The following is a 22,355-nucleotide window of genomic DNA, read 5'->3' on the forward strand; positions in this document are numbered from 1 at the left end:
TTTTAGATTTGTCACTGGTCAGCTATTTATGATTGTTTTTGAGCTATCTTTTGGTTCCCAGAGCTCAGTTTACAGGGGAGACTCTGTCAAAATTTTTCAAAATACTGACAGTTCTTGAGGAGAGGTGTTCAGCTTGTTGTTTACAGCTTGTTTATTGTGTATAGAGGCCAGTTTACAAGGGAAACTCTACCGGATTTTTCTCAGAAGTAAACAGTTTGGCAGATATGGCATCTTCTCAAAGTGAGACTCTTTACAACATAAAGAAGCTGGATGGCACAAACTTTCCATTCTGGAAGAAGCAGATTTGGCAGGTTTTGGTGCAGAAAAAACAAGTGAAGCCACTGAAGCTCAAAGGGGAGAGACCAGAAGGTATGGCTAAAGATGAGTGGGAAGAGCTTGACGAATTAGCTTGTTCCACAATCATGCTAACATTGGCAGAAAATGTTTACTTCAACGTAGGAGAAGAGACTATAGCGTATGGCAAAGCTATGTGGTATGTACGAGAAACAAAGTGCTGCTTCTCATATTTACTGGCTCAAGAAATTGGTGGATTTGAAGATGAAGGAAGGGACAGCCATGTCAAATCATCTCAATGAATTTCACACAATCTTCAGCCAGTTAACAACACAGGAGATAGTCTTTTCAGATTCAGTGAAGGCTATGTTTCTCTTAATCACTTTGCCAGACAGTTTGGGTACTTTTCGTACAGCGTTAAGTAATTTTGTCGCGCCAGAAGGTCTTACAAGTGCCAATGTAGAAGGCAGCTTGCTCACAGAGGAAGTGAACAGGAAGAACATTGACAAAGGCAAAGGCAATAGTGCTTTGGTCGTTCAAGGGAGACAACGGTCTAAAGAGAAGAAGGGTAAGAAGGAACAAAACCGAAGTAAGTCTCATGACTCGAAGTCAAAGGATGACATAGAATGCTACCATTGTGGCAAGAAGGGTCACATGAAGCGAGACTGTACAAAGTGGAAACAAGAAAAAGGCAAAACAAAGAGTTATGAGCAAGATGAAAAGAAGAGTTCAGTGAAGATTGAAGAGGTGAATGTCATAGGATCTGGTTCAGACAGTGATTCTGGCATAGCATCTGGTGACATCTTCCTCACAAGCAATCTTGATTCTGTTTTCTTGACTGCAAAGGATAGACATGCTATGAGTGATTGGATTATTGACTCAGGGGCATCTTTACATGTTTCTCCGCACAAAGAGTGGTTTACATCATATGTGGCTACTAAAGATTATGTCGGACTTGGCAATGAGTAGGTTTGTGATATACTTGGAGTGGAAGATGTGCAGTTGAAGTTTCACAATGGCTCTTCTTTATGGCTCAAGAATGTCAGACATGTTCCAGCAATCCGAAAGAGCTTGATCAATACAGAGAAGTTGGATGATGCGGGTTATGTGACAGTTTTTGGGAACAACTCTTGGAAGATCTCCAAAGGTTCAATGATTGTAGCTCATGGCATCAAAACTCTGTACAATTTACATGTTTCAGAGGTTAAAAACCATGTAATTAATGTGATTGAGCAGCCAAGTGTGTCATTGTGGCATCGTAGGCTGGGACATATGTCAAAAAGAGGAATGGAAATACTTTCTCATTATGGTTATTTGCCTGGATTTTCATTTCAAGATTTTGAGTTTTGTGAGCATTGTGTTTATGGTAAGCAAACACAGGAACCGCACAGATCAAAGAGGAATCGTAGGGACGAACGGTTAGCTCTTGTGCACAGTGATCTATGCAGACCAATGCCTAGTTTGTCACTAGGGGGAGCAGTGTACTTTTGTACATTCATAGATGACTATTCTCACAAAGTATGGGTTTACTTCTTGAAGCACAAGGATGAGGTGCTCAAGGTCGTTAAGACATTCTTGCAGCTTGTGGAGAATCAGAGTGGTCAAAAGCTGAAGTGCTTGAGAACTGACAATGGTGGAGAGTACGTTTCCAAAGCTTTTCAAGACTTTTGTGAAGCAAAAGGGATTAAGCGAGAACTTCCTGCACCATATAATCCTTCACAGAATGGGGTTGTAGAACGTGTGAATAGGACCATACAAGAGAAGGTCAGAAGCATGTTGTCAAATGTTGAGTTGCCTGATGGATTTTGTGCGGAAGCAGTGGCTACAGCAGTCCATTTGATCAACAGGTCTCCTAGTAGGCTTCTGGATAAGAGTGAAGTGGCCGAGATGCTATGGACAGGCAAGGCACCTTCGTATAAGCATCTCAGAGTCTTTGGTTGTGAAGCTTATAGCCATATTCCTAAGGAGTTCAGTAATAAGTTAGAACCAAAGAGCAAGAAGTGTATATTTCTTGGCTTCGGAGAATTGGGTGAGATGGGTTACCGGCTTTGGGATCCCGAGTTCAAAAAAGTTATTCGTAGCAATGATGTGCATTTCAATGAAGCCAAGTTTCACGCTAAGCCAGAGAAGACAGAGGAGATCAGAAGAGTTGTCTTCAGGGAAGATGGACCTAGTGCTAGCACATCAAGACAACATGGTCAGGCTCAGGAACAGCCTATAGTGGCTAGAGAGGCAGAATCAGTTGTGGTGAGACGTTCTGAGCGTGTCTCCAAACCACCTGATCGTTATGTGCCATCTCTAAATTCTGTCATGCTCACAGATTGCAGAGAACCATCTTGTTACAAGGAAGCATTACAAGTGGTTGACTCGAAAAGATGGCAGTTGGCCATGCAATCAGAGATGACAGCTCTGCATAAAAACCAGACATGGAAGCTAGTTAAATTACCACAGGGCAAAAAGGCTCTACCTTGTAAATGGGTTTACAGGTATAAGATCACCGCTCATGATAGTCAGCCAAAGTACAAAGCAAGGCTTGTTGCCAGGGGCTTTAGGCAAGAACAAGGAATTGATTTTGATGAAGTCTTCTCTCCAGTGGTCAAGATGACTACATTGAGATGCTTTCTTGCATTGGTTTCCATATTGGATTTGGTGTTGCACCAAATGGATGTCAAGACAGCGTTCTTGCATGGTGATTTAGATGTAGAGATTTACATGCAGTAGCCAGAAGGGTTTGTTGAGAAAGGCAAGGAAGATTTGGTATGCCATTTGTTAAAGAGTCTTTATGGCTTAAAACAATCACCGAGGGCATGGTACCATAAGTTCCACAAGTTTATGCTTTCTCAAGGCTACAAACGTAGTGAGTTCGATCACTGCCTATATACAAAGAAGGCTAAGGATGGTAGTTGGTTGATCCTTATTTTGTATGTGGATGACATGTTGATTGTTGGAAAACACTTGGAAGAAATTTCAGCTTTGAAGTCAAAGATGGCAAAATCGTTTGACATGAAAGACATGGGTGAGGCAAGTCATATACTTGGTATGCGCATTGAGAGAGATAGATCAAAGAAGTTGATTTGGTTATCTCAAACAGAGTATATTGACAAGGTTTTGCAACGTTTCAATATGGAGAAGGGAAAGGCATTGAGTGTTCCATTGCCACCATATGTGAAACTTAGCAAACAAGATTGTCATGTGTCTGAGGAAGAAAAGGCTGAAATGGATAAGATTCCATATGCGTCTGCAATGGGTAGTTTGATGTATGCAATGATTGCTACACGTCCGGATATTGCATTTGCAGTGGGAGTGGTTAGCAGATATATGTCAAATCCCAGCAAGAAACATTGGGAGGCAGTGAAAGGTATCATGAGATACTTAAAACATACAAAGAGTATGCGCATATGCTATGGTAGTGGGGATTTGAGTGTCAGAGGATACACTGACTCAGATTATGCACGAGACTTGGATAAGAGGAGATCTACATCAGTCTATGTCTTTACATTGGCTGGAGGTTCCATATCATGGCGATCTCGATTACAAGATTGTATTACGCAGTTTACTACAGAAGCTGAGTATGTTGCAGCAAATGAGGCATGCAAAGAAGCTATTTGGCTTGGTTGATTGGTAGCAGACTTGAGAATCAAAGTAGATATACCAGAGTTATATTGTGATAGTCAAAGTGCTATACAATTGGCAAAGAATCCAGTGTTCCATTCGAAGACTAAGCATATTGATGTGAAACATCACTTCATTAGGGAAGTACTTGCAGACAAGCAGATACAACTGCTGAAGATCCACACCAAGGACAATCCTGCTGATCTACTCACAAACGGACTTCCAGGAGAGGGCTTTGTGCATTGTTGTGAGTTATTGGGCATTGGATAGATGGCAGCCATGTAAATCTTTGTACATTTATGTTCATAGATTTACAGTTACTTAAAGTGACACATTGGACTTTAAGTGGGAGGTTGTTGGGATTAAAGCCCAAGTGGCCTCTTATACGGATATGGACGGCCGCCCGCCTAACTCACTTATCACTAACTCTTTGTATACACTCACTTATACTTTTGTGGATAATAAGGTTTTGGGATATAACCCTTCAACGATTCTCTGCGTGCTGTGTAAGCTCTTTGTGTATGTGTGTGTGTGTGTGTGTGTGTGTGTGTGTGTGTGTGTGTGTGTGTGTGTGTGTGTGTGTGTGTGTGTGTGTGTGTGTGTGTGTGAGTCAATCTATGCTCCGCTCCGCGACTTCAGGGAATACAATTCTTGAGCCTTGCTAAGCCGAAGCTTAACACTCTCAACAACCTGTTCCAACAACTGGCTCTCAGCATTTGCATTAGGCAACTCACTAACCGAACGAGTCAGCAAGGATTGAAACGGTCGACCAAAGGCTGTCTCATATGGAGTTCTGCCAACATATGAGTAGTTCAAAATGGCTTGAACTAGGGGGAGTACTGCTCCCATTGAGCCTGCTGATCATGCACAGAAGACTTCAAAACATTCAAGGCTAACTGATTGTAAACTTCAGTTTGACCATCAGACTGTGAATGGAATGTAGTAGAAAAATTTAACTATGTGCCAAAATTTTCAAAGAGTGCACGCCAAAAATGTGAAGTGAACTTTGTGTCCCTATCTAAAACTATGGTCTTTGGTAACCCACAAAGAGGATACCAATGCTTAAGAAAAAATCGTGCGACATCTTGTGTAGTGATTGTGGCCTTGCACGGAATTAACATGCAAAACTTACTAAATTGATCCACAATGGTGAGGCATTGTGTATTCCATGTGTGAGCACTAGGAGGTAGGTTTGTTACAAAATTCATAGAAATGTCCTGAAATGGCCCATCGGGAATAGGCAACGGCATCAAAAGACCTTGCTGCTTACCTTGAAGAGCTTTTCACTTTCTGACAAACCGTGCATCGTGTAACATATTGAAAAACATTCTTGCGCATCTTTGGCCAATTGAAAAAACGTTCTAATTTTTCTTAAGTGCTATTCATGCCTCTATGTCCACCCGTGAGAGCATCATGTGCATCATGCAATATGGCTTGCCTATGAGAAGGTAAAACACACAAACGATGACGAAAGTACAAAAGACCATCACGAATGAGATAGTTGCTGGGCCTTTGTGCAGCAAAGGCCTGCAATCGATTCTTACTAAACTCTGAATCTAAATACTGGTTCTTCATACTATTAAAGGACACTCCCTTAATAGAAAGTGTGGACGTTGGCACAATGGCCAAGACTTGACCTTTGTGACTCAATGCATCTACAACAGGGTTATCTTTTCCTAGAACATATTCAATTAAACCACCAAATTGCTCAAAGAAGTTGACTATCGTGCTTGATGTTCACTCCAATGGGCACCAGGCATAGAATGAAGGTACTTAAGGGCTTGATGATCAATGTGAACAACAAACTCTCTACCATACAAAAAATGCTTCCAATGCTTAAGTGCATGAATGACTGACAGGAGTTCCTTATCATAAACTGAATAACTCTTGTGTGCACTATTCAACTTCCTAAGAAGAAATGCAACTGGACAACTATGCTGTTGTAGCACGGCTCCTATGGCAACATTGCTCGCATTTGTCCATACCTCAAATGGGTCATCCAAGAGGCAAGAATGAGACATAGAGCCTCAGTCTCACCGCAATCTTGAGAGCTTCAAAAGCTTCCTTGGCTACCTCGGATAAGTCCACGCGTTGACGGCGCGTCTTAATCCCTTTCAAAATATCAGTCATGGGTGTTGCTATATGTGCAAAATTCTTAATATGTGAACTATATGCCTGACATAACCCTAAAAATGAACGTACTTCATATGTTGTTTGAGGTAGGTCCCAATTTTGAACCCGCTCTACTTTGGATGGGTCTAGAGAGACACCTTCTGCAGAGATGATAGCCAAGGTAAGAGATAGAAGTCGGAAAAAATTCGGACTTCTTAGCTGCAATGTACAACTGTGTCTCCCCCAAGAGGGCTAAAACCCTCTCTACATCGTGCTCATGCTGCTCCCATGATGCTAAAAAGATGAGAATGTCATCTATAAAAATGAAAACACACACACCGATCATGTCACAAAAACGATCCATCATGAGATGATTAAACGTACCCACCGCACCGGTCATTCCAAATGACATAACCAAAACCTCCCATTGCCCTCGCTCTGTCCGGAAGGCAGTTTTGTAGATGTCACCAGGAACAACTCTGACCTGATGATACCCACTCTTAAGGTCTACTTTACTAAATACCTTTGCCCCATTGAGCCTCTCTAGGATGTACTCAATTGGAGGCTTCAACCGTGATCGGTTGAAAATTCCTTACACGTTGATCAGCCATTACGTAGAGTGATCAATTGGGAGAGGTGTCGGTCTCACTACCCTCTTCTAGGATGGATGCAAGGGGACCTAACCTTGCTTGGTTGACACTTTCCTCTATTGACACTAAGTTGACTTGGTCACCTCCTATTCTAACCTCCCTTGCTAGAAGTCTACCTGACTTCAAATACATTAATTTGCTGGCAATATTTTAAACCCAATCTTGTACCTGGCAGATCTGCTGTGCTGGCAGTCAGTCTACTTATAGCCTTGCTTTGTATGCTCCATATACCTATCGTCAATATTCACAAAACTTTTGCCTCTCGGCTTTGTGAGCATGCTTCTTGCAATGATTAGCCAAGTTTAGGCAAACCTCTTGCACAAAAGATTACAAAAAATTGCAAAATATAGGTCAAAATTTTGTAAAGACAACAAAAATTTTCAAACAGTTGTAACTTGTGATTTTAGTATCCGTTTTTACCAAAATAAGGTACTTCTAGAATCCTCTCAATGAGTACTATGCATTGGACTCAAGACAGTATAGTTTTGGGCAAAGTGTCACCAACCGCGGTCACTGACACCTGCCTCTGTTTTGACTCTGACCAATTTTCTTTTGACTCCTCTCAGTCTCCTGTGAAATCAAATTTGACATAAACACGGCCATTATGCGAAATTTAATTGCCTCTTTAGCAACATAGATAACAGAGGAAGAGAGATAGCATAAACAGAGAAAGGACATAGTGTTGAGGGCCAGATTTATGAGGTCGAACCCCCCCTTTAAAGGAACTTGTATTAATAATCGTGGTTACAAGACCTCTTTGCAAGGTGTTGGAAGCTTTTGCCACCTTGGATTGACACTTGGAATACTTGGTTGCATGTGAAAATAGAAGAGAAGAAAACTAGCTCGCTCTCCCAAGCCCCATTGTCACCCGTAGGTGATAGGGATACTACAGGGAGAGTGCAGAATCATAGAGAGAGATGAGAGTTTTCTCTATCAAGGCCTTAGAGTTAGCTTGAGAGCCCTAGAGAAGTCCTGTGTGCAGCCTTGAGAGTTCTGGAGCACTCTCACTTGTTGGCTCAAGAGGTATGCAACTTTAGTTTTCAGCGGCATCTCGGTACTTGCAACCCACAACCCCGAGACTAAGGCCAGAGGTGTGCTTTTATAGACTCTCGGGAGCATGGGGGTGCCTTGGGACTCGCACTAAGCAAGAATAGGGTTTGATTAGGGATCTTGAGGTTGAAATAACACCAAAAGCAAACCTTTTCTCAATATAGAGAGCCTTTGGCTCTTATTTTGGTGAGATCATGGATGAGAGAGAGTAGGGGGCTCGATTTTAGATAGAGAAGGGGAGGCGCATCATCTTGGGCCCCCCCTCCCTTGCCTTGGGCCCCAAGCTACCCTCTTTAGCCCTCATTCCCATGCCAGACAACCCTTGCCCCTCAAGCCAGACCATGTCCCCCCCTTGCCAGGCCATGTTCCCCCGTTTTGAGCCATCGCCCAAGCGCTTTTCCATGCTTTTGGGTGCTTTTTGGTGCATTTTGACCCTAATTGAACCATTCCGGGCACTTGTGATCTCTAATTGAGATTTCATAAATTTTCCTTGGTCCTGGAATGATTCCCTAGGCTTTGTAAACTCCCGGCTTCCATCTTGGCTTTGCAACACTTTGAAACCGTGAACCATCATTGAAGCTTCCGTCATTTAGCTTTCTTGTGGACAAATATGACTAGAGTGATCAATCTAGGAATATTTATCCCTGTTAAAGCTAAGCATTTTATCAAAATGCAATTTTGATGGTCAAAATTTTTTTTTGATGACATTTCCTCCGTCTTAAAATCATAGTTGTTATCAACTATGCATCTATGTAAGATAGAGGGAGCCCATCTGTGATGGCTGGATCCACATGGTAGCACTATCCTTCCCTTCTAGTTGGCGAGACTAGTAGGTGTTTAGGAGGCACCGCCATGCTAAACTAACCTTGAACATTTGTCCATTGCTATCTTTTTGCTCATTTTAATAGAGTATCCTTCTCATGAGGTGACCATCCCACAAGTGCTTAGGAGATAACATCGTCACTAAGCTGACCATTTGTCCATTGCTATCTTTTTAATCATTTTATAGATTGTCCTTTCTTATGGGGTGACAAACCCATAAGTGCTTAGAAAGTATAATCTCTGATAAGCCAACCATTTTATAGTGTACACTAAAAACCTAATGCATGCAAACATAAATCATAAAACATAAATGAACAATACCTTTTATTTGTGAGTATCATGCAAATCATACATAGCCTTATACTCTTGAAGAAGAATTAAAGACTCCTTCAGTTGGGGCTCTTGCATCCAGCGGACATCTTCATCTGGATAATTGGCAAACTTAACCAAATATCAACTTAGTATTTTGCATGTCCTTAAGACCTTGTCTTCATGTTTAAGGATATTCTCAGGTCTTAGAATTTCTTCCATTTCCTCTATTTCTGGCGGATCCTCCTCAATTGGTGCTTAAGGTGGTATTCCTTTGTATGGTTTAACCAAGCTGACATCAAAGGTATTGTGTATATGCCAATGGTTTGGTAATTGCAACCGATAAGAGGTTGGATTAATCTTTTGCAAGATCTGAAAGGGACCATAGTATCTTTTGGCCAACTTTGCATAGAACTTTTGGTGGCCCGTATGATTTCTCTCACGATCCTGGCCTGTGGTATATTTCAACTACGCTTTATGGAACTTAAGCAACACCCAATCATCTTCTTTTAAATAAAGACGACAGTGGTGCTTGTCAACAGCTTGCTTTTGTTTCATTTGTGCCCTTTGGAGTGCTTCCTTTACCTTAGCAAAGGCCTCTCACACATCCCTTACATACTCATCGGCATCAAAAATCTTTTCTTTGATCCACAGAATAGGAGGAACCTTTGGATAGCCCTCAACTACTTCAAAGGGAGTTTTACTAGTAGAGGCATGGACAGTGTTATTGTACGTATACTCTACTAACGGTAAATACTTTTTTCATTGATTACTTTGATCTACTTAATTTATATAACATTTAAGTAGATCTAGAATACTGGAATCCACAATTTCACTCTGACCATCCATTTGAGGATGATAGACGGAGGAGAAATTGAGCTTTGTTCCCACATTCTATGCTAGCCCTTGCCAAATAGTCATCCTTAGATCCCTATCCAAGGATCCCTATCAGACATGGTACTTTTGCGAAACCAATGATACTTGAATGTATGACTCATAAAAACATTGGCCATGTGTGGTGCCTTAATAGTCTTCGTGGCAGGAATAAAGTGAGCTTGCTTGCTAAACTTGTCAACTATTATCCATATTCCATTATTCCCTTGCAATGACTTGGGTAAGCCAAAGATAAAATCCATGGCTATACTTTCCCAGGCATATCGGGAATAGGTATTGTAAAATACCAAAAGATTTGTGACTATCATACTTGACCTTTTGACATGTCATACATTTGGAGGTATATTCATTTACATCTTCCCGCATCGTCAGCCAATCAAAATATAACTCCATGACTTGGATTGTCGGTTGAGCACTCCTATGACCTTCATAAGGAGGCTCATGACACTCTTGCATTACCTTATCCCTAAGAGTCTTGGTGATGCATAGGCATGCGCCAAACATCAAAAACCAGTTCCTGATGGAATATTACTGTAATTGAAGTATGTGTATGGTGGAATTTCCATTGAAGTGAAAACCAACAAACTAGCTTCAAACTAGGATAACATGTAACAAAAATATGACAATGTATTCAATAGACCTATGCCTAAGCCATAAGGTCTATATAGCTAGAACAATTTTTCTTCTATGCCTACCTCAAGAAGTTCAATATCAGATGTCCGCTACCGCATCCCCATAGTTGAGATTTTATGACAAATGCCACTCATTTCATGAAATAAATCAATGGCATAGTTCTTGCTCAACCATTCGCCCACAAGAGTGACTTTTTGGGAAACCTCACTCTATTGTCTTCTCCTCAATATGCAACCATGTCTGCTAGCAAAATCAAGGCATACTAGTTTTATAGGGAGCCAGTAATTACTCTATGTTTTGTTTTGGGGCTTACCCCATGAACGATGAAGGGAAAAGAGCGGGTAGTGTTTTAGTAGAGCGCTCTCTCTCTCTCTCTCTTCGTGGCTCGTGTGTAGGCACTGGAAGACATCTCTCTCACTCAGTCAATCTTATGCATAAACTGGTTGCCCATGTCTCTGCAGTGTCTCTCTGCGCAGCGATTGCGGCTGTCTCCGCACTGTCTGTCTGCGCAGGTGGGTAGGAAAGAGGGAGGGCTTGGTCTCCTCCATGGCTTTGTCAGATTTGCGTGAGAGGGATAGCCTGGATAGCAACGAGAGGGGGTGATGCTGGATAGTGCGACGAGAGTGGCTCTGTGAGGTTAGACAATGACGAGAGGGGTCTGCTAGACAATGACGAGAGGAAAGAGCAGCAGGCGCCGCCTGATGGAGCAGGGAGGAGGCAAACAGGAGGCGGGGGTCTGCGTAGGCAAGCTGGCAGGGGGGGGGAGGAGAATTAAAGTATCAGCACTAGATTCTGCCTAAGTAAGTGAGTTTAGAGCATTGGTAGACAAGTATGCTTTGCCGTGAATTAATTCAGGCGAGAGACACAAAATTGTGAGTTTGCTTTTTACTTGGTGAGCTAAAGGTTCTTTTCCCACTATCTGATCCCACAAGCCACCACGTGGCAACTTATCGCGATCCCACAAGCCACCACGTGGCAACTTATCGCGAGAGACACAAAATTGTGAGTTTGCTTTTTACTTGGTGAGCTAAAGGTTCTTTTCCCCCTATCTGATCCCACAAGCCACCACGTGGCAACTTATCACTGTCAGCTTTTCACGTTACCAAAAAGCTAAAAAGCTAATCACCAAGTAATAAGAAAACATCGCCGCACATAGACTTATACAGTGTCGCAGTACAGGCAGTTCCCAGAAGCAGAAATAGCGTAGCAGTATAGGTAGTTTGCAGAAGTAGAAAAACTTCAAGCTTCTCTATAGGCACCGATACAGACAGTTCGTAGGTTGACCCCAGAAGCAGCAGGTTTGTGTGTGTGTGTGTGTGTGTGTGTGTGTGTGTGTGTGTGTGTGTGAGAGAGAGAGAGAGAGAGAGAGAGAGAGAGAGAGAGAGTTCGGGTGGTGATTCGACTCCAGATTAGGCCAAGTGATCATCGATTCAAATATGATATCTTTCATTTTAGTAGCACTAGAACAGACCTCTGCCATGACTTAATCGCACCAAATATCTGATCTTTGAGAGTGCTCATCATGTCGGCAAGCATCCGAAGTACCTTCCAGCTTGATGATCTGCGAAATATAAGTACCTTCGAGCTTCATGACAATTTCTATCGCGACAACAACACTCGGGTTTTGCACGACAACCTCTTGTTGATGCTTACGCAGAATTCTTTAAAACCTCCATGAAACTGCTTTTTGATCACGATTTCTATAGCGACAACAACACCTGCGTTCTGCACAAAAACCTCTTGATGTTGCTTGCATATACTTTTTTATAAATATACGCTTGCTCTGAGCACAACTTCCTTAGGGAGTGTGGTGGGCCCTCCTCCCTGCCAATCCGAGAGCCACCTTGCTCCACAGGTTCTGAAAGCCTTGAAGTACTGTCCCTTGCTTTCAAAGTCTGCACAAAGCTGAAAGCAAGCATCAATTATTCTAAGCATAGTTCATCATTAATCTCGCTCAAAAAGGTGAGAAGCAGGAAAAGTTTGCCAATTAAAGCCTTCAAAGAGAATGGAACTGAGCTTCCTGGGCATTTGTGTTTCTCGTCCCCCTAAAACAAGTAATTTTCATGTCCCTGATGACGTTTCTTATAATTTTTGGAGAGACCACAATGCCAATTCTCCACCATACTTTTGTATGGCACCTCTGCATGATGTGCAATGTATACTTTGCAGTTTCAGTTTGTGACGTTTCATTGCAAGAGGATATGTTTAACTATTCACATTGCTTTTTTGTAGCTTGAATCAAACATTGTCCTCAAGCTTGCACAATTGGATGACTCGTACATGATTATCAGGCCGGTAGTATACTTTGATATTTATACTCTATTTGTGGTTTTTGTATTTTTTGAGTTGTCAAAGCTTCAGTTTAGACATATGTTTTCCTCACAAGCGCATGCTCCATTTCGATCACCGTATCTGTATACCAAATAGACATACATTTCTTTTCGCACAATTTGGCAATTCAACCTATATATTGAAATAAATGAAAATTGACTACGGTTGATTGAGATAAGATGGGTGTCTCAAAGATGGTTCAACAATTTAGAGACTAAATGGTCAGTATTACTAGATTGAATGGTGCAATCTGCAAACAACTACCAAACTAGGTTAACTTGCAACCCTTTTGCTCTATTCAATTACCCTCTTTAGTAGCCCAATGTCCTATATGGAGCACTATGGGACACAACTTGCTTCTTTCCAATGCTCATCAAGTCCCAAGCTGAGCTATTATTGGTGCCTATCAATTGGTCCTACTCATTTTCTCTAGTCACCACAACAAAACCCAAGGCGACAACAATCACAACCAGCTAACCAACTGCGCTCCAAAATCTATCAGATTATGTGCGGCAAAGGCCCACCAAGCAAGACTAGTTAATTAATGGTATAATTGTTTTTTTTTTCCCGAGGAAAGTGGAATTGTATTAAAAAAGGGTTACAAAGGGGGGGGAAAAAACCCACAGATAGGGGGTGGGTCAACCCTATTGCTCAGATACTATTACATGAGGTAAAGCATTCTGAATCTAGCATGATGGTAAATCAGAGGGGCAACAATACGCCATTTTTGCCAGGGGATTGACTTTAAGACAGATGATACAGACAAGCCCTGTGGTAGAGCTTCTTGTACTTTATTACATAGCTTGAGGGCAGAATGCTTTAAATCAGACTTAAGAGATAAAGGGGATAGACAGAGGGGTTATTGAACATAGTAGCATTCCTCTGGTTCCAAATAAACCACAGAAGGTAACTTCTCCAGATGGTCCACAGTCCCCTGCAGCTCCCCAATAAGAAATCTTTGAAGTCAATGGTATAATTGTTGCACTTGCTACCGCTTCAAAACAGGGTACCTAAAAGAAACGAACGATGGCGCAGACGAAACGCTTAGAAGAGACCACAGGAAAGTGTCCGTGGCCAACCTTGACGGTGGTGAAGAGGAGGAAGGGGAGCAGGAGAGCCAAAGGATGGGTTTTTCCAGGAGGATGGAGGCTGCTTGTGGTTGCAGCAGAACGATAGGGCAGGGACAACAATCAAGGAGCATTGGAGGAGGAGCCCCCCCTCGTCCATAAAGCACACGGGGCCAATTCGAGGGATCGACGGCAGGGGCGAGATCCACCGTCGATTAAATCTCTAGGTGGACAAAAAATTAAGGTTCCCTTCCGGCCATCGCGCCTTGAATCCAAGACCTCCCCCACCACACGCCATAGCTCTATCCATCCCACCTATCGCGCATCACTGCAGATTAGGCGACTCCAGACGTACATAAATGCTACCCCCCCCCTGCTGCGGAGATCCGGCGGCGCAAATCGCGCGTCCCTGTCGTGAACGCGCTCTGCCGTCGATCCCACGAGTTGGACCCCGTGTCATATATAAACGAGGCAGGGCAAGGAGAGCGGCCAGAGAAGACTCCCTCAAAAAAGTCGTCTCTTTGGGCGGCCTGCCGCAGGATCTTGTGGTAGAAGTCCTGGCACGTCTGCCTCTGCACTCCCTTGTGCAGATGCGTGTCCTCTCGACCTCATTCAATGCCTTCCTCCGCTCGCCACCCCCCTTTCCGTTGTGCCGCCAGGCACCCTGGCTCGGTACCCCTGATCTGCGGGTGTCTAAAGAGCTCACAGCTTACTGCCATCAGTTGGGCACCTGGTTTCCCTTCCCCAGAGAGGGCCTCTGCTCTGCTATGGGGAACCCTGGCCTCCTGCAGGTGCTATCCATGTGGAGCTCATACCAAGGTCCCGCGCTCTCAGCCCTTGCCGTGGCATCCGTGGGAGGCCTCATATGCGTGGTGGTCACGGCACTGCGTCCCGAGGCAGAGCGCCGACGGGCCCCTCCTTGCCAAGGGATTGCCAATGTGACGACTACCTCACCTAACATGTCTTCGATGGCAAGGACTTCCATCTGCTGGTTTTCAACTGCTTTACAGGTGCTTCCAAGCGGTTGCCCCCACACCCTCACTCTCCCAACTGTCCCTTTTTTGCATCCAATGTCCAGCTGCACATGTTCCTTAACAAATCTGCCCCGGGAGGTGCCCACTATGTGGTTCTGGAGGCTGATTTAGGCAGCAATTCCCCTGTTTATGAAGCCCTGAGTATCTACAGCTCCAGGACAGGGATGGGCATGTCTCTTCTGCAGGTCCGTGTCCGAGTTTGTTCATATTGACTTTGACGCCACAATGCCAGACCATGGGGTAATTCAATGTGTTGCACGAAACGTTTCCAGTTGCAACACATTGAAACGTTTCCAGTCCAAACTGGAAACGTCAACCTGCCAAAGAACATGAAACGGCATTCTCCAGGACAAGGAAACTGCGGGGGTACACCCAAGAGAGAGTAGCCAAAACCGGAGAAATTCAAAGATATATCGACAAGTACATTAAAAGCAAACATTTTAACAAGATTTGCATCATCCTCTTTCATCAGCACACACCCATGGAAGAAACGTTGCTTGCAATCATGTCGAGAAAAGAATTTTGTAAACTCTCTGGGATTGTTTCTTAACAATGGGTCGCCAGTTCAAACAATGAGGCTTAATTTAGCTTGCGCCATTTCGATGCGTTTCGAGGCAGCTGGAAATGCGCAGCCCCACCAGAAACGCACGAACGCGTTTCCAGAGGCTGGGGGGGGGGGGGGCGTTTCCTGCAACACAGAGTAATTGTCCCTATTTTTGTAACTCTAGATGTTTCAGTGTTTTGTACTTGTAGCATTGAGAGAGGTCACGTAAAACATTAGGGCTGCATAAGTTCTAAGTTCGTTAATATGTGAACCTACTGTACTCGTATGGTTTAGTTGTTGGCTGCAAAGTTTAGCCCTCAAAGCTTAATCCCTTGCTTGTTTAGTTTTATGTGTGTGTGTGTGTGTGTGTGTGCGCGCGCGTGCGTGTGCACATACATGCGTCTGTATGTGTTGCGTGTGTGTCAGTGCATGTTTGTTTGCGTGACCATGTGAAAAAGTGAGTGAGCCTTTTGAGTGAATGAACTCGAGTGTGTTTGAGTCAGTGAGTGGGTAGAGGTTGGGCATGTGTGTGCGCGCTTGCACACGTCTCTTTATTGCTCGTCTTGCATGTTCTTATTCAATATGTTTCCCCAACTAAAATTCAACAAAGATATTTTTTTCATTTATGGATACGTCATTTCTAAAATTGTATATACACACACATATACATGTGTGTGTATTACATTTTTATGTAGCATTGAGAGAGGTCACCTAAAACATTAGGGCTGCATAAGTTTCAAGTTCATCAGCATGTGAAACTACTGTACTTGTATGGTTTAGTTGTTGGTTGGAAAGTTTAACCTTCAAAGCTTAGTCCCTTGCTTTTTTTAGTGTGTGTGTGCACGTATGCGCGTGTGTGCACTGCTTGTGTGAAAGTGAGTGAGCGTTTTGAGTGAGTGAACTAGAGTGTGTTTTGAGTCACTAAGTGGGTAGGTGTGAGTAGAGTTTGGGTGTGTGTGCGCTCGTGGGACTCTCTGGTGCTCGTGTGTCTATTCATTTTTTAGGGGAATGTTTCCCGAACTAAAATTCAATAAATAATTTTTTTTCTAATTTTTCTAATTTTAATATATATTTTGTGTGTATGTATGTGTAAATTTGTATGTTTTATTTTTGCATTATTTTTAAGGTTCACACTGTGTGTGTGAGATAAAAATAATGAAATGATAATTTCAAATTTTTAACTTTTTACTCAGTTTCTTTCTGTTTTTTCATTTTTTTCGTCATTACATCTTCCTTTTTATCTCAGTTTGTAAGCTTAGATCTTAACTTATGAAGGTATACACCATACTTGTAGGGCTTTTCCTATATGAAGGATCTATGTTACTAGCAGTCAAGGTTGGGACAGTGGGTCCTCTGACAATTGAGTTATCTTTGTCGGTTTGGACTGAGTGGCAGTGTTTCTACATGTGCAGAGTCACTTCGACATGAGTTTGTTTGAGTTTCAAGAAATCAGACATTGACCTTCGCGGTTTAGAAGCTACTTCCGGTTGCGGACAATTGACTGTACATACGTATGTACGTACGCATTTGTGTAAGTACGTAACTACATATGTATGGCATATGCTTGTATGTACGTATGTATGCATGCATGCATGTGTGCGTATATGTGTGTGTGTGTGTGTGTGTGCGCATGTATCTTTGTATGCCACAAAAGAGACGCTCTAACCTGTTTTTTTTATTTTTATGCCTGTAACTTGGTGACTTTTGAGAGAGAGAGAGAGAGAGAGAGAGAGAGAGAGAGAGAGAGAGTGCTTATCATATATGGAGAGCGATTGCATTACTTCTTTGTAGAGCAAGGCAACATTTTGGTTTTCTCACCGTGGTTTGGTTGCTCCCTTATGTTGGGCCACACCTTTTCTTTGAGGGTAGAGATTCAGATCCATGCTTTATGCTTACTGGCACAGGGTGCCTTCGTGGTACTCTAGGTATGATTCCAGCAGTGGCTGCACAGGCAGAGGACTGGCATAGAGATGAAGTTTTTTTAGTGGTGGTCTCCTTGCGGTTTGGAACATTTGGCGAGCCTGCGGCCTCCATGTTCTGAGTCATTCCGTGGTGGAGCCACAGGATACCCTGACTTTGATTTGGTTGGATATCGTTCACACTCTCAGATCACAATTTGATGAGTCTAGCGCGCCATCTAGATCCGCGCAAGGGAGACATCATACTTCAATTAGACAGTGGGGTAGGACATCACTGTTCTTCAGAGTTATTGGAGGGCATATCAGATGGGAGTATTCCCCACCTCTATGGTTCATTCTACATGCCTCACATGTTCCACCATGACTGATCTTTAGATTAGCATGTGACTTAGTTCCATGCTTTGTACTTCTACAGTTTGTATATCCTTAGAGTAGGCCACCTTGGCACTCTTGGGAGTTTTATACTCAGTTATTCAGTTATGGTTTTTCAGAGAGAGAGAGAGAGAGAGAGAGAGAGAGAGAGAGATTTTTAACGTCTATGTCAGCCCAAAACCGGCCTATGAGACAAATCAAATGTACCTGGTGTATGTCATCCGTCTATCGGAAAGACAAATGAAACAAAAGACTGATACAAAACTGAATATATGGAGTGGTGTACTGGAGGTAGTGGTAATCGTGTAACCATGGGGTATTTGAGGAGGGACGGAGCTCTATCTCTAGGGTTATATGCATGACTATATACTCAGGGATTACATCATGAGAGTGCAGCAAGCTATCTAGCTCCATCCTGTACTAATGGGAGGGTGTAAGATGTGATACATGGGCGGATCTGGTGCTAGGGTTGCTTGTATGAAAGCTGTAGGATTGGCTCTCTTTGAGCCAGTCTCTCCTCAGTAGCTCGGTGCTTGGGTCTGGATCTCCTCGATCTGTCTGTGGTGGAGCCATGGGGATTGGCAACCAGTAACACGTGGGCGTCATCTACCCCGGCTCGTCTCAAGTCTCAACCTGCTGAAGGCACTCCCCTCAGTGGGTCTGGTAGTGGGGGAGGTGTGGCCCTCTGGAAAAAATCTGTAAGCTGTGACTCTCTCCCCCTATCTGTGTATCTGCTGGTGGCTGCAAAAGTGTCTCTCTGTGTCTCTGTATCTCTAGTAGGTATCTCCCTAGCTGTCTCTGATCTCTAGAGTGCATGATCTCTCGAAGAGTAGGCTACCCTTTGAATAGCGACTCATATCTACCCCTGATATTATCATAAGCTCTGCATCTGCATACACAATGCTCCTAACTCTCCACATCCTCTCTGCATACCTGGCAGACTCTCTCCTCCATGGGGATGTCGTGAGCTCGTTCCACCTTGATCTCTAGTCTGTGTGATGCCACTATGAGCTGACCAATCACCACTCATGAGGTCTGGCATGTAGATGTCCATGTAGCTCGCTGTATGAACCCATTGTGAGAGTGGGCAGCGGAAGCGGAACGGAGAGAGAGAGAGAGAGAGAGAGAGAGAGAGAGAGAGAGAGAGAAGAAGAAGAAGAAGACACCAGAGGATGGGAAAGGGGAGGCAAACAACCTACCCCCACTACTCTTACAAGAAACGTTGGCTCTACAGGCCAGCCATCACGTACAATGCATAGGTGTGATAGGGCACCCCCTGGCCTCATATATGAGTGCCCAAGGGGGATGTCGATCAGCCCCTACCAGCCCCCCACGACCCAGCAATAATAATACATGTGTGTATATATGTGTGGGTGCCCAAACAGTGGCCTGTCGGCCCAAGCATGGGCGGCCAGACATAAGTGCATCAGTGAGCCTATACTGGGGTGGCGAGCCCGGGAACAATCACTAGCCATACAAAGGTGAAGCAGCAGAGTGGTGTATCACACTAACACCCCCTCTCAACACCTGATGCTGAACAAACCGCGTGAAGCCGAAGATGTGAGGCAAGTGATGAAGATGTTTGTTGCGATGTCCAGTGAAGAACAATACTCCATGAGTGTAGCAGCAGTCTGGGGTGTCGCAACCGCCAAGAAACCTCCATGATAAGATGCCGCTAGAAGCAGTGTAGCAAACTGATGTACTCCACCAATGCAGTGTGAAAATATTGCTTAAAAGTCCGGAGCGTAGGGGATGTCGATCAGCCCCTACCAGCCCCCGACGACCCAGCAACAATAATACATGTGTGTATATATGTGTGGGTGCCCAAACAGTGGCCGGTCGGCCCAACCATGGGCGGCCAGACATAAGTGCATCAGTGAGCCTATACTGGGGTGGCGAGCCCAGGAACAATCACTAGCCATACAAAGGTGAAGCAGCAGAGTGGTGTATCACGCTAACACCCCCTCTCAGCACATGGTGCTGAACAAACCGCGTGAAGCCGAAGATGTGAGGCAAGCGATGAAGATGTCTGTTGCGATGTCCAGTGAAGAACAATACTCCATGAGTGTAGCAGCAGTATGGGGTGTCGCAACCGCCAAGAAACCTCCATGATAAGATGCCGCCAGAAGCAGTGTAGCAAACTGCTGTACTCAGCCAATGCAGTGTGAAAATATTGCGTAAAAGCCCCGAGTTGAGTGTCAAAACAACTTCTTGTCGTAAAAGAAGTGCCAAGCTCTTGCAATTGTCCGTCCAATAGGATGTAGTCAGAATCGTCTGGAGAAAAGTAGAGGAAAGCCCAGGAACCGTCATAAGCATGCACGGAAGCCTATCAGAGCATGAACCTGCAACCCAGGTGTGGCCAGGTGGCTAACTCTGTATGTAAAACTCCAGGAAGGCCAGATGTAGCAATCTGCCGTAAACGTCCTTCGAAATCAAGGAAAGCCAGACTAAGCAATCTGCACTGTAAGAACTACCGTAAGCTGTAGCAGTCACACAGAGACTGCACGGACCACCACTGGACGGTGTCCTGTCAGTGAGGTAGGATAATCCAAGATGAGGATAAAGCCAGATTGAGTAGTCTGCGCTGTGGAAGGGTACTGCTTGTAACTCCTGCCTCAAGTCCTCCGATGTCAACCAAAACATGATCCACGCTGACAACACCACCATACCGCAACTCGGTGTGGCTCTCAATGTGGATGAGCTGGGAGTGGCCTACTGCCTAGGTCGGGGGAAATAGTCGTAAGGTTACCAAAGATGAGTATAAGGAACTTTGAAGGTCGTAATGTAAATGATCACGAGTGTGTAGAAGAAGAGCAACTGCACTACCATCCAAGCCAAGCTCCAGGTGGCTCCAGATGTAGTCGCGTGATGCCTGATCTCCCGCATCTCACGGGTAAACTCCTCAAGGGAGTCCAAAGCACTGAAGCCCTGCTCCAATCTGTAGATCTAAGCAATGAACTTGTCCTGGAAGAGATCCAAGATACTCTCCGTAAGTCCATATAAATGCTCCTGTGTAGGCAAAGGATGTGTCGATGTCGAGTAGTAGGTGTTATGAACACCACAAGGTGCTCACCAAAACTTGATTACAAAGAAGCTTAATTACAAGAGCAAGGCGGGACACAACTAGAAGAGGGCTTACCACGCAGGTGCCTCAAGGATTACAAAAACAAGGCTGAACTAGACCTCGAAGAGGACTTACCATGCAGGAGCCTCAAGATTTCAAGACTAGTACAAGACGAGCTAGAAGAGGACTTACCTCGCAGGAGCCTCACAACTTGGGATTACAAGACTAGATACAAGACAAGACTAGAGCAAGACTAGAAGAGGACTTTCCTCACAAGAGTCTCATAACTGGCGTTGGCAAGACTGAAGTGCTTGTGGCCCAAAACCCCTATTTATACTTGTACTTGAGGATAACCGGGTTAGAACACTCTAGATCTTCTTGAACCTTCTAGAAACTTCTTGAACCTTCTCTTCTCTAGAAGCTTCTAGAATCTTCTCTTCTCTAGAACCTTCTAGAATCTTCCAATACCTTCTAGAAGCTTCTTGAACTAGAATCTTCTCGAACCTTCTCTTCTAGAATCTTCTAGCAAAGTCTTTGCTTTGATCATCCATGACATTACCTCCCCCTCTAGCGACGAGTTCCACGAGGAGCAGTGGTGTTCCTTGGCCTCGACTTTCCTGGATGTTGTTGATGGAACTCTTGGACTTTGAGAGGTGCATGTTGAAGATTGGATGCAGGTTCCCATGTTCGTTCACTGACATCATATCCTTTCCAATGCACCAGATACTGCAACCTCCCACGCGAGATTCAAGAATCCAAGACTTTCTCAACCTCATATGCTTCATGTCCTTGAATATCACGTGGAGGTGGAAATTGAAAGACTCTTCCAAGAATGCAAGATTGGCGACAAGATTCTAGAACTGAGACATGAAATACTGGATGAATTTTCATGGATGAAGGCAACTCGAGCCGATAGGTGACTGGATTTACTTGACCTTCAATCTTGAACGGGCCAAGGCTTCGATAATCTAACTTTTGACAAGGACGGGTTGATCGTAAATCATGCCGAAGAAGCCACACCCTATCCCCCTCTTTGTATTTCGGATGCTGCATGCGATGTAGATCTGCCCTTTCCTTATACTTGGATTGAGCTTATTGGATATGGATTTTCAGCTCTTGGTGAATTGTTGATAAGTGCTGCGCAAGATTTACGGCAACTGGATTCTTGACCTGGTGATGTGTGTGGATATCTTTCTTGGGATGTTGACCATAGTTGGCAAAGAATGGAGTACGACAGGTGGAGGCATGAAAGTTGTTGTTGTAGGAGAACTCTGCTAGTGGTAATAACTCGACCCAATTATCCTGGTGATAATTGATTGTACAACGAAGATATTGCTCCAAAACTTGATTCACTCTCTCTGCTTGTCCATCACTTTGTGGGTGATTGGTGGAGGAGAGGTTTATCTGGACTCCTAGGAGCTTGAAGAGACTTTTCCAAAAGCTAGAAACAAATTTGTGGGCCTCGATCGCAAACAATGTCATCCGGTAATCCATGATAACGATAGATATGTTGTAGAAAGAGTTTGGCCATACCTTCACGTGTGATGGTTTTGTTGGTTGGAATGAAGCGTGTCATCTTTGTAAACCGATCCATGACCACTAGAATGGAGTCAAATCCTTGTGATAAGGGTAGCTCCACAATAAAATC

The 22,355-nt window shown here is 43.9% G+C and overlaps 1 protein-coding gene across 1 annotated transcript; it reads left to right on the forward strand.

Moving 5' to 3' along the window:
• The first annotated feature begins 14,173 nt into the window (after positions 1-14,173).
• LOC147441832 (uncharacterized) lies at positions 14,174-18,505 on the forward strand. Its single transcript, XM_086528231.1, has 4 exons — positions 14,174-14,784; positions 14,853-14,993; positions 15,081-15,174; positions 15,373-18,505. Exons 1-4 carry the CDS (start codon positions 14,365-14,367, stop codon positions 15,510-15,512), a joined length of 795 nt encoding a protein of 264 aa, XP_086384357.1. The 5' UTR covers positions 14,174-14,364; the 3' UTR covers positions 15,513-18,505.
• The last annotated feature ends 3,850 nt before the right edge of the window (positions 18,506-22,355 follow it).

This window comes from Adiantum capillus-veneris, chromosome 14 (assembly GCF_014529385.1).
Source record: "Adiantum capillus-veneris isolate H3 chromosome 14, ASM1452938v2, whole genome shotgun sequence".
Lineage (NCBI taxonomy): Eukaryota > Viridiplantae > Streptophyta > Polypodiopsida > Polypodiales > Pteridaceae > Adiantum > Adiantum capillus-veneris.

Coding starts and splice junctions, on each gene's coding strand:
- LOC147441832 (XM_086528231.1), top strand. CDS start 14,365: ATGCGTGTCCTCTCGACCTCATTCAATGCCTTCCTCCGCTCGCCACCC. Junction 14,785..14,852: donor GGTTTTCAACTGCTTTACAG/GTGCTTCCAAGC, acceptor TCCAATGTCCAG/CTGCACATGTTCCTTAACAA. Junction 15,175..15,372: donor AGGACAAGGAAACTGCGGGG/GTACACCCAAGA, acceptor ATGGGTCGCCAG/TTCAAACAATGAGGCTTAAT.